At 44.2% G+C, this 24211-nt stretch overlaps 1 protein-coding gene across 1 annotated transcript in view; it reads right to left on the bottom strand.

Moving 5' to 3' along the window:
* LAMA5 (laminin subunit alpha 5) overlaps window positions 1–24211 on the bottom strand; it is a 184307-nt gene that overhangs the window by 83961 nt on the left and 76135 nt on the right. Inside the window, exons 5-12 of the mRNA XM_033153989.1 lie at window positions 22573–22743; window positions 20292–20389; window positions 4243–4358; window positions 2773–2891; window positions 1842–1932; window positions 992–1126; window positions 498–560; window positions 181–321 (exon numbers count right to left, since the gene is read on the bottom strand). Of these exons, the coding sequence (XP_033009880.1) occupies window positions 181–321; window positions 498–560; window positions 992–1126; window positions 1842–1932; window positions 2773–2891; window positions 4243–4358; window positions 20292–20389; window positions 22573–22743 (934 nt within the window). The remainder of the gene's footprint in view (window positions 1–180; window positions 322–497; window positions 561–991; window positions 1127–1841; window positions 1933–2772; window positions 2892–4242; window positions 4359–20291; window positions 20390–22572; window positions 22744–24211) is intronic.

A 24211-nucleotide genomic window follows, 5' to 3' on the forward strand; every position in this document is an offset into this window, starting at 1 on the left:
TATACTGTACATTCCTTGGAGGCAAAGGGCCGTAGCTTTGGCTTATGAAAAGCTCTCAAAAATTGAGAGCTCTGTTGCAACCACACCACCACAACTACGAAAGCAAGCCTACTCTCTCAACTCTCAAAACAGGAGGGCCACTTATGAGTTCAGCAGAACCCGTTGGCTTCGTTTACTCACGTTGGCAACCTGGTCCATAGTAGCCAGGCACACACTGGTCACACTGAGTCCCTTGGAAGTTGGGTTTACACAAACACAACCCCGTTTGAGCATCTTTCCGGCAGGCGTTCCCTCTTGTCCCGGCAACATTGCAGTCGCAGTCTGGAAAGTGGCGAGAGGGAAGGAAAAAAAGGATTAAGCTAAATGGGTGCATGGTAGCCCAGGACTCCCAATTGCCAACAAGTTACTGCTGCAATGATCTTAAGGAACCAACCCTAGTAAAAGGAGGCATAGTAATTTCTTAAAAGTAGGGATGGGGGACAGGAAGACGAGCTTACTTATTATCTGCCCAGCTGGGAGGACTTGCTCTCCAGTGTCATTGTAAGAGTAAACGGGTTCAGCTAAATGAAGGGAAAGACAATGGAAATGTTAGTTCCATGCTCAAGAAAATTAATGAATTAATCACTATGCATTAGTCTAAAATAAATCCAGTCCTTTGTAAATAAGCCCTTCTAGGTTCCAAAATATTACTTTTGTTACAGTTCAGCAATTAAGCGCTCTATAGCTCTCTCTCTCTCTCTCTCTCTCTCTCTCTCTCTCTCGCTCTCTCTCTCTCTCTCACACACACACACACACACACACACACACCACCACCACCACCACCACTAGCAATCCCATGAAAAGGTTTAGCAAGACACTGTAAAAGCTAGAGGCCAAAGCTGCTGTGCAGGCTCCATCACAAACATGGCAAGGACCAAAATGTTGGCCTCTGGGAACTCACAGTGCTTAGCTTATTCTGAAAGGCCTCGTGGGCTGTGAGAGCAATACGTACGATAACAGTGCGGGAACTCCATGTAGCCATCTGCACACGAGTCGCAGTGCTCCCCTGTGTAATTCGGCTTGCAGTAACAGCGGCCAGTGAGGTCCTCACAGGTGCCATCTGTGAAGTCTGAGTCGCAATTGCAACCTAGGAGGGAAGAAATTACAATGAACTCCCCTCTGCCAGTTCAAACCAGAGGCAGAGAGTACACATTGGTCCACGGTATGGTTATTGGGGCTGCTCTTCGATGGGGTGACCCACATTTACTATGGGCTAAGGTGTATAATAATAATAATAATAATAATAATAATAATAATAATAATAATAATAATAATAATAATAATTTATTTATTTATACCCTGCCCATCTGGAGTATGATATCCTGACCCTTCCTAAACCACAAATATTTCTTGCCCGTTCTCCTGCATTGCCTGAAACACACGCTGGTCAAACCACAATATCAGCAGATGCTTCTCAATACAGCTTATGGAAGAATCCTGAATCCCATCACCACCACTATTTGGCATGAAATAATCAACCCCAGCAATTAAGAATACAATCCAGAAACTATGGGCAAGGTAAGAACATCAGAAGAGCTTGTTACCTTGGCATTGTGTAACTGAAGCTTACGGCATGGAGATTTAGAGAACTGCTTCAGAGCACACAAGATGTAGCGGAAAGTCAGTTTTTCCCTCCCTCAACAGCATTTTTTCTCTCTCAACAGCACTTTATGGGGTTCTGCTCTGCAGAGCCCCCAACATTTCGGGGGGGGGTTGGCAAAGGTACTCGTGCACACAACATCGTACATGTCACTTTTGGATACTGGACTGTATCTATGATGTACATGAGACAGCATACTCACGATAGCAAATGTATGGTGAATCTATTTGATGGTCTGGGGATTTATAGTATCCTGGGCTGCACCTCTCGCAATTGACACCCGCTGTGTGATGCTGAAAAATAATAAGTCAGGGATTTTCAGTGATGATGATGAATTAAATTTGTGTGCCGCCCTTCATCCAAAGATCACAGGGTGGTTCACAACATTAAAAATGCAAAACGAGAACACAAAACACACAATAAAGCAAAAACGAACTAATAACTCCTCTCCCACAAACACATTTAAAAGAACATAGAATGTTAAGCAGCCAAAGGCCTGACTGAAGACAAATGTTTTTGCCTTCGGCTGCACATATACTAAAAATTGGAATGATGCAGAGAAGATTAGCACCTAAAGATATGTAATGAAGGAGCCAAGTGAGCCTCCCAAGGGAAAGCATTGCACAAATGGGGAGCCACCACAGAAAAGGCCTGTTCTCATCTTGCCACCCCCCAGATCTTTCATGGAAGAGGTGCATGAAGATGGGCCTCAGATGGTGATTGCAGTTCATATGGCCAGTGACCCAATTCAAAGGTAGCCTATGTTAACATGGCCCTTGCACATTACAGGGTCCTCTAACAGTACATTTGGGAGGTGAGAGTTCACTCGCTAACTACATAAGGAGTGAAGCAGCTCTTGACCCTTGAGATATGCTATAATCTGCATTACATGTCAGGACCAATGGGCCATCCCTAAAGGATCCTGCCTCCGTAAGCATCTTTATTATATTCTTTTCAGATCCTTCCCAGTTATTTTCCTCTAGGATATAATCTGATAACGTTAAGAGCTCACATTTCCTCTTAATAGCTCTCAGCTTTCTCACTGCCAGTGCAGTAGTTTCACTGGCAATGCCAACAGCAACCCAAGAGACATAAAAGCCCTTTGTTCTGCAGCACTTCCAGCCAAGACTTACCTGGCAGTCAATGCATACACCTCCACCTGAAAGCAGACCATCGCGATTTGTGCTGGCCTTGTGAAGATCCACCTCTGGGTCATAATAGCAATCATAGGCATGGCCGTTGCAATTGCAGGCTGCGATTACAAGAAAAGGTGAGTTAGAACTGGCTCGGCCTCTGATTTACATATCCTTCCTTTTGCAGTAGCAGAATTCACTGCTGGGTTTTGAATGGTGCTTTTTGCCCATTCAACCAGATTGCGGAAGTTCCTAGTGTTGGAACAGTTTTGTATCAACCCAGCTACCTCACTGCTTACCAAGCTCCAGATAATGTATAATGAATAACTTAAATAGCAGCACAGGGTCCAAGACAGGTGCTTTGGGGACCCCATTGTTTATTTTTGTTCCATTGTGAAAACTATTCCCACTTTCTGCTTCCTCTTCTTCTTCCCACTCTATGCTTCCTCTGCTTCTTCTTCTTTTGGCCATGATCGTATAGTGGGTAGTACTCTGTGTTGTGACTGTTTTAATTTAATACTCCAGTACAGAATGAATCAGCTGCATCTGCTGGGCGAAGCACACACACTGCTAGGCTAGTGAAGAAGAAGAGGTTAAGCTTAAACTCGTTTTCAGAATCCTCCCCACTGCACTCCAACGAATCATGAGAGTGTCAGATTTCTGTTCTCTCTGCATGTGAGTGAAACGCAGGCCAATACCGACCGCCAGGTAAATCAAGTGCGTTCATTTCTGGTTCTGCAACTGCCTGTAACATTAAACAGCTGAATGAACCAGTTCAGGGTTGTTTTATTTTAAAAAATTATGTTAGGGGCTGTACCTGTGCTTATGTCACCCGCCAAATCCCCTCCTCCCATACCCCCTAGAGCTTCCCAGCGGCGTAGCTAGCCGCTCGGGTGCCCGGGGTGGCGCGTGCGCCCTGCAGCCAGGGGCGGAGCAAGCACATGGCACCAGGAGTGAAATACATGATTGTGGGAAGGTACTATGGAATATTTGAGGGCTCCACATCCTTTATCTCTCTCACATGAGGGAAAAGTTTAAAACAAACACCCCCCCTTCAGCATTCCTTCCTTCCTGTTGCAGTTAAACAACAGCAGAAGTTTGAGTAAAGCAGTGGCAGAGAGACAGAGAGAGGTAAATGGCAGTTTAAAACAAGCCACTTTTTCATTTTAGTCTCTCTCCCTTCATGCTGTACTCAACCTTTCCCACTCACATATTCCACTGAATGAAGGTTACTTACTCCAATCTCTGTTGTTTAAAACCACCATTTTCCTCTCAGCTCTCTCCATCCCTTCTTTACTCAAAACTTCTAAATCACCCACTGGTGTTGTGCAAGCTGCCTTCTCTTCTGCTCCCCTGGGCCACCCTGACTTCATGCAAATCCAGCATTGTGATGAGGAAATACAAATCCTCCCACGGAGGCTGCCTGATGACAGTCTTACATTTCTATGTATATAGGAAGATAAAACTTACATTCACATTCATTGGCGCTGTCGGTTGTGGCTGGTTTCCATGGCATCTGGTTGAAGCCTGGGCAGCAATGATCACATGACGCTCCACAGGTGTTGTGCTGACAGTCACACTGTAACCTGGCGAGTGAAGACAGAGCATGCTTATTACTCTTGGAGTAGGTTAGTGAATGGCCCCGAACATGTCGATTTTTTATTATAATAATGAACCTAAGCAGTATCGTTGGCCTTACATCTTTACTATGCAAGTGGCATCACAGAAATTAAATATTTTGAACAGTAATCACAGCTTCTCCACGCAATACTACGTTTACAAGCATTACTACAGAACAGAGCCCCCAGTGGATGTGTGAGGCTATTTATTTAATGCATGGGTAGGCAAACTAAGGCCCAGGGGCCGGATCCGGCCCAATCGCCTTCTCAATCTGGCCTGTGCACGGTCCGGGAATCAGCGTGTTTTTACATGAATAGAATGTGCCCTTTTATTTAAAATGCGTCTCTGGGTTATTTGTGGGTCCTGCCTGGTGTTTTTACATGAGTAGAATGTGTGCTTTTATTTAAAATGCATCTATGGGTTATTTGTGGGGCATAGGAATTTGTTCATTCCCCCCCAAAAAAAATATATAGTCCAGCCCCCCCACAAGGTCTGAGGGACAGTGGACCGGCCCCCTGCTGAAAAGGTTTGCTGACCCCTGATTTAATGCATCTCACAATGCACCAGTAAGTTCTGATGTGGTGCACATTGCCAAGGAGTGGGAAGGGGCAGGATCCAAATACTTTGCCACAAAAAGCAAAATGCACTGGCCTCCTATCTGACAACTATGAGGAAGCATGCCATAACGGAAATACTAGGATTTCTGTGTAATTCATTTTTCATCAGTAACAATTTTAAGAGCACATCTACACCTTTATACAGTAATTTGCATGCTACTAATGAATGGGATTGGGACTATCTCTAGAAAACTGTGTTCCTCTCTTACTGCCTCTTCACAAAAACTTCCACTTCACTTCTTTAAAAAATAACAACAACCCTATTGTATCACTACACTTCAGTTTAACAGCGTGTGACCGTTAATGGGCACAGCCCACCAAGAATATCTCCTGGACAAGTCCCATGGAAATGAGTGGCAGCTGCCCAAAGGGTGGGTGGGAGCAGTGGTTGGAGCAGTACATTGCTGCACAAATGCCATTCATTTCAATGGGAAATCTGCAGGAGAAATTCCTTGCGGATTAAGCCTTCCCTGTGATTTTGTTAGCTGAGGTTTGCTCTGACTTAAAACAGGCAGCTCTAGAGGCGCCAGGCAAGACTTAGAATCTTGTCCTGCCTGGGCCACGGTGCCGATTTATTAGGCAAGGTGACATCATGCCATAAACTTGCACTCCACTGTGCCATTATACCCACCCAACAAAAAATGTGCTCTGTTGTGTCAGGCTGATGGATAATACAGTTCTGCTCCAGCTTGTATCTGCGCAATTACTCATTTCCCCCTCCAGGCATGCCTCACCCTCCTATGGCACACGCCCGTACAGTTCGCTCATTCAAAACTCAGGGCTTAAAAATAGATGCATTTTATAAAAGCTGTAACAAATAGACAGGGAGCTGTGGTATACAGCCTGTTTCAGGTACACACCCATGTATTTCCACTGAGTACCTGGGTTTGCATGCAGAGCCAATAGTCACGACAGTAGGGGTAAGAGCAGAAGTACAAGATCTAAGACCATGGGTAGGCAAACTAAGGCCCGGGGGCTGGATCTGGCCCAATCGCTTTCTGAATCCAGCCCACGGATGGTTCAGGAATCAGCTTGTTTTTACATGAGTAAAATGTGTCCATTTATTTAAAATGCATCTCTGGGTTATTTGTGGGGTCTGCCTGGTGTTTTTACATGAGTAGAATGTGTGCTTTTATTTAAAATGCATCTCTGGGTTATTTGTGGGGCATAGGAATTCGTTCATTTTTTTCCTTCCAAAATATAGTCCGGCCCTTCGCAAGGTCTGAGGGACAGTGGACCAGCACCCTGCTGAAAAAGTTTGCTGACCCCTGTCTAAGACGGTCCCCCAACCGTCATATGTAGCAGCTGGCAATGAGTTGTACTCAACAAGGCTACAGTTCCATCAGCCCAAGGGATTTCACATCAGAATGCTCTCCCCTCCTTTCACATGCCCCCTAAATCTGTTCTGGGGGTTCCCTCACAGCCCTGAAGCACAATTGGTGATAGCACACAAGTAGATAGAGGAAAGTAATCCTGGTGCAAATGGGACTATTAAATTGATTACCATCCAACATCAACTTCGTCGCACTCGCACCAGGTGTGGAGGAAGGTAATCTGCCTGACATCATCAGCTTTTAAGTTTCCACCATGACTGAACAAATGTAATTAGTAAAGATTCTGTATCTTGTATATTTCTCTCTGGTTATCAGAATACTGAATCATTGGTATTCTGATTGGCCATGCTCAGACATCACACTAAACCACAGTTTACAGTGACAAGAACAAGCCTAGTTAAGCTTCAGAGTGACTGGGGCAACCCAGACAGATAGGTGGGGTACAAGTAATAAAATTGTTGTTATTGTTAGACTCTCATGCTACACCCTCCTCCTCTGGTGCAACCATGGGGAGAAGCTTTAGCTTCCGATTTCTGACTTATCAAGTCTTGTCGTGTTGTCTAAATTCACAAGACATTTTGAAGCACACCATAATAAACATTAACAGGGGTTTCTTGTTCAGAGGACACAATAAACTGTGGCTAATGAAAACTGGGCTCTGTGATCACTGCAGATGGTGACAGATGCCTGCTTCTTGGGAGAAAAGCGATGACAAACCTAGACAGCATCTTAAAAAGCAGAGACATCACTTGCCGACAAAGGTCCGTATAGTTAAAGCTATGGTTTTCCCAGTAGTAATGTACGGAAGTGAGAGCTGGACCATAAAGAAGGCTGATCGCCGAAGAATTGATGCATTTGAATTATGGTGCTGGATAAGACTCTTGAGAGTCCCATGGACTGCAAGAAGATCAAACCTATCCATTCTCAAGGAAATCAGCCCTGAGTGCTCACTGGAAGGACAGAGCCTGAAGCTGAGGCTCCAATACTTTGGCCACCTCATGAGAAGAGAAGACTCCCTGGAAAAGACCCTGATGTTGGGAAAGATGGAGGGCACAAGGAGAAGGGGAACACAGAGGACGAGATGGTTGGACAGTGTTCTCAAAGCTACTAACATGAGTTTGACCGAACTGTGGGAGGCAGTGGAAGACAGGGGTGCCTGGCGTGCTCTGGTCCATGGGGTCACGAAGAGTCAGACACGACTAAACGACTAAACAACAACAAATGAAAACTGGAAACACAAGCTTGGAACATGTGAGTCCAAGGCTCACCTAGACTTATTCTAGTTGTGCCAAATTATGGTTAGCGCAGGGATAGCAAACATGGTGCCCTCCATTCCAATCAACCTGTCACAACCCTAGAATCAATTTGCCTTCTTCATGGGATGAAGTTGAGAGCTCTGAACAAGTAGAAGGGCACACAGGGCCAGCCACAGAAGCACTTCCACCAGATGAGCCTGTGCAGCCAGTATACCTCCAGCCCAAGGACATGGCACTGCCATTCTCAGACTTGGTGGCCCATTGCAGAAGTAAGATCAGAGGCCCCCGCTGCTCCATCACAGTGGGAGACCACTGAAGTTTGCCTATTTAACTGAAAAAGCCCCTTCAAGTGCAACGTGCACTAACAACTGTGATTTGTGCTTTCAATGGAAAGACATGGGCGTTTATCTAAAGCAGGCTGTATACCTCCCTGTCTATTTCTGATAGATTTAATAAAGTGCATGTATTTTTAAGCCGTTTGTTTTGAACAAGAGAACCGTGCGTGCATGTGCCATAGGAGGGAGAGGCAAGCCTGGAGGGGGAAATGAGTAATTGCATGGATAATAGCCGGGACAAAACTGTATTACCCATCAGTGTCTGACACAACAGACAGCATTTTTGTTTGGTGGGTAAAATGGCACAGTGAAGTGAGTGCAAGGTTCTGGCATGCTGCCACTGTATAGGGCTGAGCTGATGTTTGTTGCTGAAGCAACACGAGAGCCCTGCAGTCATACGGGACAGGATGAGCCTTGCCTCACGCCTTGCCTTGCTTTGCTCAACCTCTCCTTGCATCCAGCCTGAGCACTGCCTGGCACCATGCCTTGCCTCACTGCAGACCAGAGGATGCAGCTAAAACCTGCAAGGTCAATAGTAGGTGATGGTGGGAGCTCACAACATCTTAAGGGCACCATGATGAACATCCCGGGTTTCGGGTAATATCCAAAAGCAGCCATTGTGGGCGAGTGTGTGTTTTAAGATTCAGCAGTTTGGTTGTGGGAGGAAAGTGGGGAAAGGATTATCACTTCTGAGACTGAAACACAAATTTTGAAAGGCCCCATTGTATGAGCAGTTTTCCAGTGACATGTTGCATTAACTGAATGCCCTGCACCTTCTTCACTGGCCAATATTCAGACAATAGCTGCACACAACAGTATTGTAAAACCTGCAGAAATTTCGCAAACTCATATACGTTAATGAGGATCTGCAGAAACATGCTTACCTATTATAAACAGGAACCATATAAAGAAGAATAAAGGAACAGCTGAAGCCGGCACATATTCTCAGTCAAGTTCTGCATGAGAGCTCATTGAGAAAAATATATAGCCAGAGTGAGTGGGCTCCTCAAGCAGGAGCCCAGCTCAATTTATAAATTTCCCATAAATATGAACTGACCCATAAAGAATTGTTTATAAAAGGGAATGATGAGCCTTAAGAGCAAAGAAGAGGGACAAAAGAAGCACTCTTGAGCTTCATGAGAGAGAGAAATTAAGATTACATGAACCGCCTTCCTGGATCTGGCCAAGGTATAACTTTCTGTTTCTAGCAGCAACAAACCAGAAGCTTCTAAATCTTCCAGGCAGGATGCAAAGGTCATGCTAATAGCCTCACATCATTAGCAATGGAACAAGAAGAGCTGGAAGTTCCCTATTCAGAAATAAGGAAAAGAATGGTGAGTGGAGGACATTGCACTCTGCAAAACTCTGCTCTGAAGATTTGGAAAGGGCCCTTGGGAACTGCATTGCATGATGCACATCCATTTGCTGCTGAACGAAAGCTGTAACTCAACATTCAAAAGAGCAGTCCGATAAAAAGGTACAAAGGCCTTTAACAACCGACCTCGCTCTTACTGCAACATGAGCAACCCCATCCCACCTTGCCATGTTGACAATTCACAGCGTTTGTGCAAAGAAAATTACGGTAGCTGGTTTTGGCAGTCAACATCAGATAGTTTGCAACTCTGTAAGCAAGAGCCTACATCCCAATCCCAAAGAAGGGCAGTGCCAAAGAATGCTCCAACTACCGCACAATTGCGCTCATTTCACACGCTAGCAAGGTTATGCTTAAAATTCTACAAGGCAGGCTTAAGCAGTATGTGGACCGAGAACTCCCAGAAGTGCAAGCTGGATTTCGAAGGGGCAGAGGAACCAGAGACCAAATTGCAAACATGCGCTGGATTATGGAGAGAGCCAGAGAGTTCCAGAAAAACATCTACTTCTGCTTCATTGATTATGCAAAAGCATTTGACTGTGTTGACCACAGCAAACTATGGCAAGTTCTTAAAGAAATGGGAGTGCCGGATCACCTTATTTGCCTCCTGAGAAATCTCTATGTGGGACAAGAAGCTACAGTTAGAACTGGATATGGAACAACTGATTGGTTCAAAATTGGGAAAGGAGTACGACAAGGCTGTATATTGTCTCCCTGCTTATTTAACTTATATGCAGAATTCATCATGCGAAAGGCTGGACTGGATGAATCCCCAACCGGAATTAAGATTGCCGAAAAAAATATCAACAACCTCAGATATGCTGATGATACTACCTTAATGGCAGAAAGTGAGGAAGAATTAAAGAACCTTTTAATGAGGGTGAAAGAGGAGAGCGCAAAATATGGTCTGAAGCTCAACATCAAAAAAACTAAGATCATGGCCACTGGTCCCATCACCTCCTGGCAAATAGAAGGGGAAGAAATGGAGGCAGTGAGAGATTTCACTTTCTTGGGTTCCATGATCACTGCAGATGGTGACAGCAGTCACGAAATTAGAAGACGCCTGCTTCTTGGGAGAAAAGCAATGACAAACCTAGACAGCATCTTAAAAAGCAAAGACATCACCTTGCCGACAAAGGTCCGTATAGTTAAAGCTATGGTTTTCCCAGTAGTAATGTACGGAAGTGAGAGCTGGACCATAAAGAAGGCTGATCGCCGTAGAATTGATGCTTTTGAATTATGGTGCTGGAGGAGACTCTTGAGAGTCCCATGGACTGCAAGAAGATCAAACCTATCCATTCTCAAAGAAATCAGCCCTGAGTACTCACTAGAAGGACAGATCCTGAAGTTGAGGCTCCAGTACTTTGGCCACCTTATGAGAAGAGAAGACTCCCTGGAAAAGACCCTGATGCTGGGAAAGATGGAGGGCACAAGGAGAAGGGGACGACAGAAGATGAGATGGTTGGACAGTGTTCTTGAAGCTACTAACATGAGTTTGGCCAAACTGCGAGAGGCAGTGAAGGATAGGCGTGCCTGGCGTGCTCTGGTCCATGGGGTCACGAAGAGTCGGACACGACTGAACGACTGAACAACAACAACAACAACAACAAGCAAGAGCCAGGAAATCCACAAATCTGCTAGCAAACCGGAGTAGAATTCTGCCCAGGATAAGGACTAATGATTCCTGCCTCACTTCCAAATTTGGACAGGACAAACGATAGTACCGTATTTTTCGCTCCATAGGACGCACCGGACCATAGGGCGCACCTCATTTTTAGAGGAGGAAACAAGAAAAAAAACATTTTTCTGGTTTTCCTCCTCTAAAAGCCCTGTTTTTTTTTGTTTTTTGTTTTTTGAGGATTTTTTGTTTTTTGCAGCTTTTTTGCAAAGAGAAAAGCCCTGGCTTTTTTGAGGATCAGCTAAAGGTTTTGCAGCTTTTTTGCAAAGGGAAAAGCCCTGGTGTTTTGGGTTTTTTTGGTGTTTTTTTTGAGGATCAGCTAAAGGTTTTGCAGCTTTTTTTTGCAAAGGGGGAAAAGCAAAGCTCCTTTTGCAAAGGGGGAAAAGCAAAGAGGAAAAGCCCCATTTTTATGGGGTTTAACTCACATTTCTGAAAAAATCTTAAGGAAAGGGAGCCATTTCTACTGTTTCCAGACAGATAATCTAATCAGCCAGTCACATGTCCTGGGGAAACAAACAACCTCCCTCTGCAGCACATTCAACAAAGGAGGGCGGGGCTGAAAGGGAGCGGGACTCTTATCTCTCTCCCGATCTCTTGCTGATCAGCTGCTGAGCGGGGTCCTTTCAACACTCCCTTTTCTCTTTGTAAAATAAAAAGCACAATCTGCTTTTGGCCCCTGGGCAATTCAGCTCCAGGGACCACCATTCGCTCCATAAGACGCACAGGAATTCCCCCTTACTTTTTAGGAGGAAAAAAGTGCGTCTTATGGAGCAAAAAATACGGTAAGTATATGCAGAGGGCTAAACTACCCATGGCACAAGACAAGACGGCCACTTCAGGTGGCAGAATCCCATTGTCCACTGCTGCAATGTGCTCCTTAGAGACTAGGTCTGCTGCCTCCTCAGCAGCCCATGCCCCATGATCTACATCAGCCTCATAGTCTCTTCCCACATCTATCTAGGGATGAAATTGCAGGGGCTGCCCTCTGTGGTCTCCTGGGCTTTACACCCACCCAGCATGATTCACGGCGGGCCCATGTACCCCTCCAATGGCCTTTGATTCCCACTTCAACCAATGGGTAAGGTTGATTTGATTGGGGGGGAAAGGTGAGCCACCCATCCTATACAGTGGTGCCCCACTAGACGAATGCCTCGCTAGACGAAAAACTCGCTAGACGAAGGCATTCGTCTAGCGGAAGGCAGCCCCGCAAGACGAAAAAGTCTATGGGGCTGCCTCTTTTTTTTTCGTCTAGCGAAAGCGCGGCTTGCATTGCCGCTTCGCTAGACGAAAAACCCGCTGGACGAAAATTTTCGCAGGACGAATTATTTTCGTCTAGTGGGGCACCACTGTATCATTATGCTGAAAGTCCACAAGACTGGCCTATGCTGACAAACAGCCTGATGCACCTATAACCACCCCTTTTGATGTACCATAACCAGTCCAAATACTTCTATAAGCCTGTTGTTATTGTCCATGGAGTTTTCTTGGCAAGGATACTGGAGTGGCTTGCCGGTTCCTGCTCCAGGTGGATCACATTTAATCCAAACTCTCCACTACATCTTGGGTGGCCCTGCACGGCATAGCTCATAGCTTCTATTGAGTTATTCAAGCCCCTTTGCCATGACAAGGCAGTGATCCATGAAGTGATCCATAAAGAAGGCTGATCGCCAAAGAATTGATGCTTTTGAATTATGGTGCTGGAGGAGACTCTTAAGAGTCCCATGGACTGCAAGAAGATCAAACCTATCCATTCTGAAGGAAATCAGCCCTGTGTGCTCACTGGAATGACAGATCCTGAAGCTGAGGCTCCAATACTTTGGCCACCTCATGAGAAGAGAAGACTCCCTGGAAAAGACCCTGATGTTAGGAAAGATTGAGGGCACAAGAAGGGGACGACATAGGACGAGATGGCTGGACAGTGTTCTCGAAGCTACCAACATGAGTCTCACCGAAGTGCGGGAGGCAATGGAAGACAGGAGTGCCTGGCGTGCTCTGGTCTATGGAGTCACGAAGAGTCGGACACGACTAAACGACTAAACAACAACAGCAAACCAATCCAAACACTTTTACTGACATACCTATAACCAGTCTTGATACCTTTCCTACCTTTCGATCCAAGGACTGGTGTCTTTAGCACAGAGAACATGCCTACAAGTCTAGAAACCCGCTGTAAGGTCCGTTGGGTGGTTGCTCGCGAGTAGCCAGGCAAGACTCCAAACCGTCTTTTAACACGTTTATTGTGCATGCTATTTACAGTGCAGAGCTACAAGTTCATGTCTGTATCAGTCACTCGCAGAATCCGGGAGTGGCCCCTTCTGGCTTTGACCCCAACATAAGAGTTTCGGTATACCAAATCTCCACCTCCCCTCCTTGCGTTTCACCCCTCTGTGCACTTGGGGCACCAGAAATGGCGTGTCTCCTTCTTCACACGCTGATCAAGGGGAGTGCAGGGTCTCTCCAACATCCCCAGACCTCTGCTCTCCAGACCCGAAACTGCTTGCTCCTCCCCGCTGGAGACATCGCTACTTCCTCCGCTGCAAGAGGAGGTGCGACTGGTCAGGTGGGGCCGGGGCTATCTGTAGTATCCTGAGAGCCCTTCCACCACCCTGCGCTGAGCCGGGGACAATTTCCTGACACCCAGAAACAGTTTACTTTGCTGGTGGAGATAAGCCAAAACGTCTAGCATGCCTGTCCGTTACTGAAGCTCCGCAGCACCTCATATATCAAGTGCTCTGAGTAATGAATGACACATCAATGTGCTTACTTCAGTGTTTACATATTTCATTGATTAAATATATACACGGTGGTGGGCTAAACCAGGAATGCACTTCTTTACTGTTACTATTGCCCTTCTCATTGACGTGAAATGAGACTCAGGAACATTCTGTGAAGCAATGAAAATGCTTCAGAAGGCTGAAGGGCCAGCACAGCACACACCCAGTTTAAAAGCAATTTGCTTTTGTGCTGCAAGCATCATCCTTGCTCAAATTCTGACAAATGAATTTTGTCTTTACCCAAATGATTCCAGTATCATAGAATCATAGAGTTGGAAGAGACCACAAGGGCCATCCAGTCCAACCCCCTGCCAAGCAGGAAACACCATCAAAGCATTCCTGACAGATGGCTGTCAAGCCTCTGCTTAAAGACCTCCAAAGAAGGAGACTCCACCACACTCCTTGGCAGCAAATTCCACTGTCGAACAGCTCTTACTGTCAGGAAGTTCTTCCTAAAGTTCAGGTGGAATCTTCTTTCTTGTAGTTTGAATCCATTGCCCCGTGTCCGCTTCTCTGGAGCAGCAGAAAACAACCTTTCACCCTCCTCTATATGACATCCTTTTATATATTTCAACATGGCTATCAGATCACCCCTTAACCTTCTCTTCTCCAGGCTAAACATACCCAGCTCCCTAAGCCGTTCCTCATAAGGCATCGTTTCCAGGCCTTTGACCATTTTGGTTGCCCTCCTCTGGACACGTTCCAGCTTGTCAGTATCCTTCTTGAACTGTGGTGCCCAGAACTGGACACAGTATTCCAGGTGAGGTCTGACCAGAGCAGAATATAGTGGTACTATTACTTCCCTTGATCTAGATGCTATACTCCTATTGATGCAGCCCAGAATTGCATTGGCTTTTTTAGCTGCTGCATCACACTGATCAATGAGCTTATAATGTTACTATCATTTTGAATCTGCTTTATTAGTTTCTCTGCATTTTTATTTATTTTTTATATTTATTTTGGTAACCTAGTGCCAACCAGAACACTACTTCCGAGTTTGTATACCGAATAGTTCGTAAACAGGGCTGTTCTTAAACCGAGTTACCACTGTACAGCTGTATGCATAAGCCACACATCTTTTTCAAGTAAACACACAGCCCCTGCCAAAATTTCTCTAACTTCCCTAACAGAAAGGATGGCACCAAGAGAGATATGCTGCCCTGCAGGAAGGCTGCTTGAAATCAGCAGTAGGTGGGGTAGGCAGCGTTGCAAGGGGACTGGGATGCAGAGAAATCAAAACTGGCTGAATCCATCTTCGTGCTGGGTGATGGCACTCTTTCTCGCGGCCCCATTTCCATGTCTTCATTTGTCCACCCACAGCGCTGATTTATCCATGTATTACCCCTGCCACATCTGCATGAATACAGCGCAAAAGAATGTCCGTTTTCACATTGCAATCAGACACACCCGTGGAGGGGGGGGAATGCATGGACAGTAGCATCCGAGTTTCGCTGAAGTCATTAGTGGAATCCCTGCCAAGTTCAGCAGGGAATCCCTGAAGTCGTTCCACACCCACCCCCCACCCCCCAAATGCCTTTCAAACTGCAGGTAAAGTGTGGTCTCTCTCTGTCAAGAAATCTTTTTGGGTGGTGCAGCTTCTTCATTATATAATATTGCTATGAGACACATCCAAGTATTGCTAGAACACAAGGGGGAATCAAATCAATACTTTTTTTTTATTTATTCTTTCAGGGTAGGGAGAGGTGCCAAACTCAGACAAGAACTCTCTTTATTTTCATTTTCATTTTATTTTTTTACTGATTCAATATTGGCTGGAGACCACTAGAGTCGTATGTTAGAAGATGGCTGGGAGAAAAATAAAACCACTGTTTGTAGGAAGGAACATGCAATCCTTTGAGCCTTGCTCAATAGATGGGGCCTTTTCAGTGCCCAGACTATAAAGACCCTGAAAAACTCACTGGGTAACTTATCCTGAACTCTTAAAATAACAAGGCCATGAATTTTTTTTGAAACAATAGTTAGGCAATAGTTATTTTGAATACCTAGACAGCTTACTGTAGAGGGGCAGTGCATGATTTACACTGGGGGAGCGTTAGTGTTATTGTTCTGTTTCTTTTTTATATAGAGATTTGGTGAATGTGTCAAAATGTTTGTTTGTTGCACTTGTATTGTGGTGGCCTGTGGCTTTAAACAATGAAGTTTATTCACTCCATAGTTAGGCAGAAATGTCCGAAGATTCTTGAGTTTCTAGATTGCAATTGAGTTCTGTTTCAGGACTGGCCCTGCCATTAGGGAGAGTGGGGGAGCGTGCCTCAGGCGACAGAATTTGGGGTGCTACTGAGCTCCAGAAAAGTGTCAACAGGCCAGGTACAGTACTAGAATCTAGTAACTGAGCCATTACAGGCAACCCCTGTTTTGTGCATTCATAGAACATGCAACCATGCACACGCGGGCTGTTTTTGGACCTGGAAATAGAGCATGATACAAGGCAGGTTTATGCATACTCCACCAACAAGCATGATGACCCGGAGCATAACCCTTTGCACAAAACAGTGGTTGCCTGTACTTAGTTTATCAATAAAGGGAGCCCAATAGAAACTGCTATTTGTAGTCTTTAAAACCTCACAGCAATACTTTGGGGGCAAAATTTATTCAACACCACAAATTCAGGGGTGGCCATAATGCTACACATGGGTTCCTACAATGGGCTATTACTGACAATAGGCCTTACTTACAAAGCCAGACAGTTCTTATCAATAAAGGGAAATTCCATTCATTATCATGAGCACATGGCAAAGTCTGAGAGTAGGGAGGGGGAGGGGAGGAGCTTGCCAAAATGCACCCTGCAAAACAGCTGACAAAAAACTTCATAGTTAACAGCTCCTTTCTGGAACAGTCATCTGAGCCAACGCTTTGGCTGTATGGTCATATCAACAACACAGAGGGTGGAGGTTCTGTGCCACCCTGGGCTAAACTTTCTGGAGAGACAAGGAATTCCTGCCTTAGTGCACTTTCAAAAAGAGTTAAGGTAAAACATCCAATTATAAGTTATACAACCATGATCCATACACATTGCAAGAGATTTTCAAAAAATGTTTGAAAAGAATTAGCATCTTTATTTGGATGTTTGCAGTGGAATTAGAAACCAAAGCATGTTTAAATCTCTTCCATTTGGACAAGTTTTACATCTACTTGGGTTAATGAATTTTTTTATGCTGAAGCCTATGGATGACAAAAGCTTGACCCCTGAAGAGGACTTTACTTCGAAACCTTTCTGGCTGATTCATCTAAATAGCACTTATTTCTAAATGTCATCTGACCCATAGGTAGAATACAGAAGTGCATTCTTAATATTTGTCTGTATATTTCATCATAGTGTTTTAGCTTAAGTCTGCCTTTTTGAAGTTGTATCATGTGAAGGAGGAGGAGGAGGAGGAGGAGGAGGAGGAGGAGGAGTTTGGATTTGATATCCCGCTTTATCACTACCCAAAGGAGTCTCAAAGCGGCTAACATTCTCCTTTCCCCTTCTCCCCCACAACAAACACTCTGTGAGGTGAGTGGGGCTGAGAGACTTCAAAGAAGTGTGACTAGCCCAAGGTCACCCAGCAGCTGCATGTGGAGGAGCGGAGAGGCAAACCCTGTTCACCAGATTACAAGTCTACCGCTCTTAACCACTACACCACACTGGCTGAGAGTGGAACTTTTTATTCCTGTTTTTGTCTGTGCTTTTTCATGATGCAGACGAGACATGTTCCCATTTTGGCCTCAAATACATGCCGAGGACCGCCACATCCACGCCAAGAAGGAATGAGGCCTGCTTCTCACCAACTCACCGCAGTGGAATAGGGACTCCTGCATGATGAGCTGGTTCACAGAAGAGAACAGGAACATTTCACCTCAGGAAGCAGAGCTGGAATGAACAGCCCTCCCATTCTCTCCAGGGTGCTTGGGGTCTCAATGCACCAGCAACAGAAAACAGCACCAGAGAGGATGCCTGCCCACATCCCCAGTATAGGTCATTTAGCTCTAGAGATGCTGATCAGCACAGCTGCCCTTAGCCAAACCTTGGTTTCAAACACTGGTTAAGAAGAAAACCCCGGTTAGGGGTAGCTGCAGTTATATGCCTATGATGATATTATGCTTACATGTGTGTCTTATGGGGGTGTTGGAGATTCATGCTGGAGAGGAAACTTTAAAGAAGGAGTTTGTAATTCTCAGTTTGCTCCCATTTAGGAGACTGAAAAAGAAACCATTGCATTTTCCATTCATTAGGAGTGACCAGGAAGAGTCCACTTGAATGAATAACCAGGCACAGTGCCCAATATTACAGAACTTGGGAGACTCAGGCACTTATCCTAATTTTGACAAGCTCACTGTGGAAATATTGGACCCTATAAACTGGATAGTGGCAGTTATATATGAAAAATCTGGACTTGAAACAATTCTTTATCAACAAACGGATAGTTCAGTCTCTCCTGTTCTAAATTATGTTTAGTCTGCTATAAACCAAATAAATGAGTCTGCAATACCTATGACTAAACTTCTCGGGCTTTCAAGGCAACTGTTCTCCTCTCCAGAATTAACTCATGCTCTTGATCACAATCTGGGACCATGATGTTAAAGAAACAACGTAGTAGACATCAGACAACTGTGCCAATGGGAAGCAGAAAGGAGAGCAAATATGTTGTTGTTTGCAGGGTGGGACAGGGAGGCAGAGTGAGAAAGAGCAAAACAGGCAGCCCCTAGAAAAGGAGGCAACTACTACAGCAAAGTCTTGTTTTCCAAAGCCCCTACCCATTTTCCAAATGCAAGGAATAAGGCAACACTTTCCATTCTCATTATCTCCCGACAAATTTAGGTGATAGGGATATGAGCTGTCTCTTATCATTCATATGTGAGTGTCTAAAAACCCAGACATGATGAGGGCCAGGGACTGGAACCAAGTTTGTGCTCCTGTGTCCTCAAGAACAAAGTTTTGGCTCTGATTCCCGTTAATCATGTGCTTTGAAGCTTTTCTGTGAGTAGGTATTATGAGAGCTAAGAATGCCCAATGGAAACTTTTCACCCCTATTGCTCTTGGGAAGCGTATTTTAAACTCCCTCCTGCCCAAGAAAAAAATACTGCAGAAAAGGCCACCTTTGCAACAGTGAAATCTAAATGTAAACAATGCAATCCTAAGCAGATCTACTCACAAGTAAATCCTACTAGGTAAATGCATTTAGGATAGAAGCCTAAGGCTGAAGTTCTTAGAAAACCAAACATAGAAGGAGGTAGATGAAATGCTTAAAAGCCAAACATAAAAGCAGGGCAATGGTGTATCATTTTTATCACTAAGGAAGAAATCAAATGCAGGTGGTAGAACTAGATCAATCAAAGAGAATAAAGGAATAAAGGGGCAACTGGTATATAATACGCTACATATATAATGCAAAGTGCCATGCAAATTGTGAAATTGCAGGTGTTCACAAAGAAATATTTTTTGCTCGTGATCACATGGGAAGTTGTGGAGGTGTGGAACTTCCAAATAAGCCACAGATAAAACAAGACAGAAAATTTATAGCGCCAACAGCAAGTAAACATATTTAGCAATGTTCTTCAAGGTGCCTATCCTGGCAAACTGTTACATTAATAGTAAACAGTCACAAATTTGAAGGCTACTGGCTGTGATGGCTATGTTCTTCCTGCATTTGGAGGGTGGCGCTGTGGTCTAAACCACTGAGGCTAGGGCTTGCTGATCAGAAGGTCGGTGGCCTGTTGCTCAGTCCCTGCTCCTGCCAACATAGCAGTTCGAAAGCAAGTGCAAGTAGATAAATAGGTACCACTCCAGCAGGAAGGTAAACAGCATTTCCGTGTGCTGCTCTGGTTCGCCAGAAGCAGCTTAGTCATGCTGGCCACATGACCTGGAGGCTGTCTGCGGACAAATGCCAGCTCCCTCAGCCAATAGAGTGAGATGAGCACCGCAACCCTAAATAACAGTCAGGGGTGACTGGACCTAACAATCAACCCTTTATGCTTTAGAACTGGATCAATCTGAGGCTGGTTTATATACTGAACTGAATCACTGCGAATTCTGACCTGAATGTTAGATTCATTCCTTCTACTTGTCAGAAACTTTTAAGTTCTCTTGAAGGGCTAAGAAAACATTTTTTTTCTTATATCAGCTCAATAAACAGTTCTGGGTTTGCAACAAAAAGCTAACTGACCATCATATTGGGTAGCACATGGCTCTGGTTCAAGTGATTTGGTTTGACTCATATTTGAATGTTGCATGAGCTGCTGTATTTGGTTAAACTCTCAGTATGACAACATAACCTAATCTAGGAGGCAGGTGATGGAGTAAAGTGCAAATTAACATGGGGAGAATCTTGCTTTAGAATACAGCTAATCTATCTATCTATCACATTACACCTTGTCTTTTGGCACAACTGGCTCTACTGACTTACAGAAAAATTCAAGTTCCAGTCCCTCCACTGAATTATGAACCTTGTTTTGCTTTCACCAACTATCCTTCTTAATTCGATTCTTTACATATCAGTCTATCTAGGCATGGTGTTTTCCAACAGAAGTCTTACCTATAAGGATCCGTAGGGTCTTTGGCATCACAGACGTCAGCGTGACCATGGCATACGCACCGTCCTCCAATGCTGATATCTTTGATGCTGTAGTAATACTAAAAGATCGCGGAATGGTTTGTCCTTGTCGCTTTGCAGACATCGCCCATATATTCTCTCCCATACAAAGGAATAACCTCATGGCACAAATGCCCAACTAATTCAAGATAAATAACTCAAACTTTGTCAGTGATAGGATTCCATCTGACACATCCTTTACAAAATTATTCTTGAATGATGGATGCATCAGTCAAAGAAGCATTCCTTATAGGAAGAGCAGAGCAGCATTAGCACTTCTGTCCTGCCTGGTAATTGCCCACACTGGCTATTATACAGGGTGTGGGAGAGGATCAGAGGCTTTCAGTGACATGGCGACGGTATTCATAACCCTGCTTATCACAGCTTTAGGGTGACATCACAGAAATGTCATGGGCTGTGTACTGAGTAACAGGCAAGCTAGAGGCACTAGCAGGTCCAATGTGGTATATGGCCTAATGAAGGCTCCAGGGCCAGACAGAAAGTATTCAGGGCACTCAGCCTCAAGGGCTGAAGTCCCCCCCCCCCCGGCTTAGTAAAACTGAAGGCCCAGGACATTACGCCAGGCAATGCTAAATAATTTGCAAAGTTGTCTCTTTATCGTCTCTGTTCTAAGAGCAGACCACCATCAGTTTGAACAATATCAATAAATACATTAAAATAAAAAATTCCTTCCAGTAGCACCTTAGAGACCAACTAAGTTTGAACAAACTTAGAGACCAACTTTGTTCAAACTTAGTTGGTCTCTAAGGTGCTACTGGAAGGAAGGAAGGAAGGAAGGAAGGAAGGAAGGAAGGAAGGAAGGATTTATTCATTTATTTATTTATTTTTTATTTATTTATTTATTTATTTATTTATTTATTTTACTATGGCGGACCAACACAGCTACCTACCTGTAATAAATACATTTTAATATTTTTCTGTATGCCTGGATAAAAACATACAGGGCTTGGAAATTTGCAGAGCCTCTGAGCAGATATTTAATGACCTAGTTGATCCCTCTCATTTTTTTGTGGGAGGAGCACGACAACACCCACCCCTACCAAGGGGAACCAATAGGTTTTCTTTCTTTAAATAATACTTTGGGGGCATTTCTTCCTTCATCTGGCAGCACCAGCTGCATACTTAAAGCCTCTTCAGTGCGGTTTTTGCTGGCTACAGTAAGTAACACCTGCTGGTTATTGCAGAACTAAGGAACAAGCAGACTGGGATATCCCCCATGCTGGACTTTGCCAAGGAAGTTGAGTGTAGCAATCAGCAGGTGCCTCAAGTGTTGTTGGGTGGGTGGCTTTGTTTGTTTGTTGGCAACCAAGCTTCTCCCCACAACTCCCAAGCAGATTGCAGATTTATTACTTTAGACATCTGCATATGACTCTCTCCACAACTGTGCTGTTTGGTAGACTGCAACAAGGATCTCAAAGTCCAAAAATGTCTCTCCATAGGAAGGGTTGAGCTGTTGGCCATGCATAATTGGTGTTGTGGGTGGGAATGTTACCTAACAAAGTATCACACATACGTATAAAGGGTTAGGAACTTTTTAATTGATCAAGGAACTTTTTTTGTTTATTTATTTATTTATTAAATTTCTTTTTATAATATATTAAATAATTTTGGTCCTAATATACTTTCAGAATAGGCTTAAAAATCATATATGAATGTGCTACTGGGCATGTATTCCAAAGGAATATCCAAAACAAAATAGAAAATTCTTTCCAGTAGCACCTTATAGACCAACTGAGTTTGTTCTTGGTATGAGCTTTCGTGTGCATGCACATGAAAGCTCATACCAAGAACAAACTCAGTTGGTCTATAAGGTGCTACTGGAAAGAATTTTCTATTTTGTTTCTACTATAGCAGACCAACACGGCTACCCACCTGTAAAGGGATATCCAGTCCATGGCAGAACTTTAAAATCTTTTTTGATGACTTTTACGTGCTATTTTTAATCAGCTGGCCCTGACATTTTTTTCCTGTGTTGATCCCTCCTTACCCCAAGCCCAAATGCAAGATATAAATCCTGTTGTATATACTGCAGCCATTTGCATGCACATAGTATTGCAATTTATTACAACACGCCTTCGCTTCTGTATTGGAAACTGGTAACATGAGAAGTGCAATTTACTCATCTCTCAAATGTTCCCAAAAGCTACTGCTCCCACGCCAGTGATTTGACTGATAAGCAAAGAGGAGCCTAGAAGCATCTCACCCTCCTGGTCACGGTCGGGTCTCGTAAAGCCTTTCCCATCAGATGCCCAAGTAGGGTGTTAGTCCGCAGGAAGCGTAACCGAATGTTGGTGGCTTTGGTGAAATTCCTTAGCAGAGGGGAATAAGAGAAGTTCATGGCTCCCGGACGCCCGTTCACCAAAGAGACCACAATCTGTAGAAGCAGAGAGAGAGAGAGAGAGGAATATTTCAGGTGACAGAAAATGTGTTTGTTTCTCAGTCCGGAAATATGCTTCACCATAGCAGTGGATCAATACAATTCTCATCTACTCATTTAAATTACACTATATGCTCAGAGCAAGTAACAATGGGAGGAATTCAGCATTGCACTGTTAAAAAATGTTGTATCAGTGCATGTCTGCTTGTCCAACAGAACAACTTCTCCTCCCACGCCACACTGTTCTAGGGATTCTTCCTATCCCCCAGAGTTAATTTAGAGGGTGGGGGAAGAAGGGGGAAGCCCCACTGCACAAGCAGAAGTCTCTGAGTGGGTTTCTGCTAGTGGGACCTATTAGTTGAATCCAGCCCAATATCTTATTCCTGCATGCAACAAACCTCAGAGGTAAGTCACAACTGTTCCCATTTTACAGATAAGGAATTGAGGACGAAAGATTATGACTCACGCAAAGCCATGCTCATGGCTCAGCTGAAATGTCAAAAGCTTTCCAGGTCTAGATCTAACATTCTTATCCAAAGGAATCCCTGGTTCTCTGTAAATGGTCTTTCAATAATGTAAACATATTATCAACTTGACTCTTGCACACAAAATAGGATCGTGCAAACTACAGAAAAGTAAACTGACCAGTTATAGCTTGCCATTGAAAAGTAAGTGGGGTTGGTACAACCCGGTTGATCCAAGCTAAGTTAGCTGAAGGTTCTCATTCGCTGTCAATGGCTACTAACCATGATGGCTTTGTACTACTGTATCTCCATTGTTGGAGGTGGTGTTCCTCTGAACAGCAGCTATAGGGAATCACAAGCGGGAAGAGCGCTGTTGTACTGTGGTCCTGCTTGTGAGCTTCCCATAGGCATCTAGTGGACCATTGTGAGAACAGGATCCTGTACAAGGGAGACTTTTGGTCTGATCCCACAGGCTGCTTCTTATGTTCTTAAATTCTTATTGAGATCAGTGGGATAACTTAGTCAGGATTTAAGACCCACTAATTCATTCCAATCCGACATACATGTCACGAAGCAATTTTTTTTAAAAAAAAACTCAGCTATAATCAATTTCAGCATTTGATATGACAAACTTAACATGTCATGCCAATATCACATACAATTCTGGATTTCTTCATTTAAACATTCTGCCATTTTCACAAATGCAAGGTATCTCAGAGGGGAATGAATAAGGCATCTTTAGGCACAAGGCAACAGAGACCTTAGCTGCAACGAACAAAATCCCATACATGGATGAATCTGTTTCAACTGAGCTGAACTGCACTCCAATCTGAGCAGCTGCTAATCAAATCTCTCTTTATTATTTCACCAAGTGCTGAAAAATGCAAACGTGCCCTTTAAAAATTGAATTAATCCCTTTGGTAAAAATTAACCAAAATAATTCTGCACTTCCTTGCGTTCCCAGACATTGTCCGCCCCACCCCCCATAAATCGGCCCCCTC

Source organism: Lacerta agilis, chromosome 6, assembly GCF_009819535.1.
Source record: "Lacerta agilis isolate rLacAgi1 chromosome 6, rLacAgi1.pri, whole genome shotgun sequence".
Taxonomy (NCBI): domain Eukaryota; kingdom Metazoa; phylum Chordata; class Lepidosauria; order Squamata; family Lacertidae; genus Lacerta; species Lacerta agilis.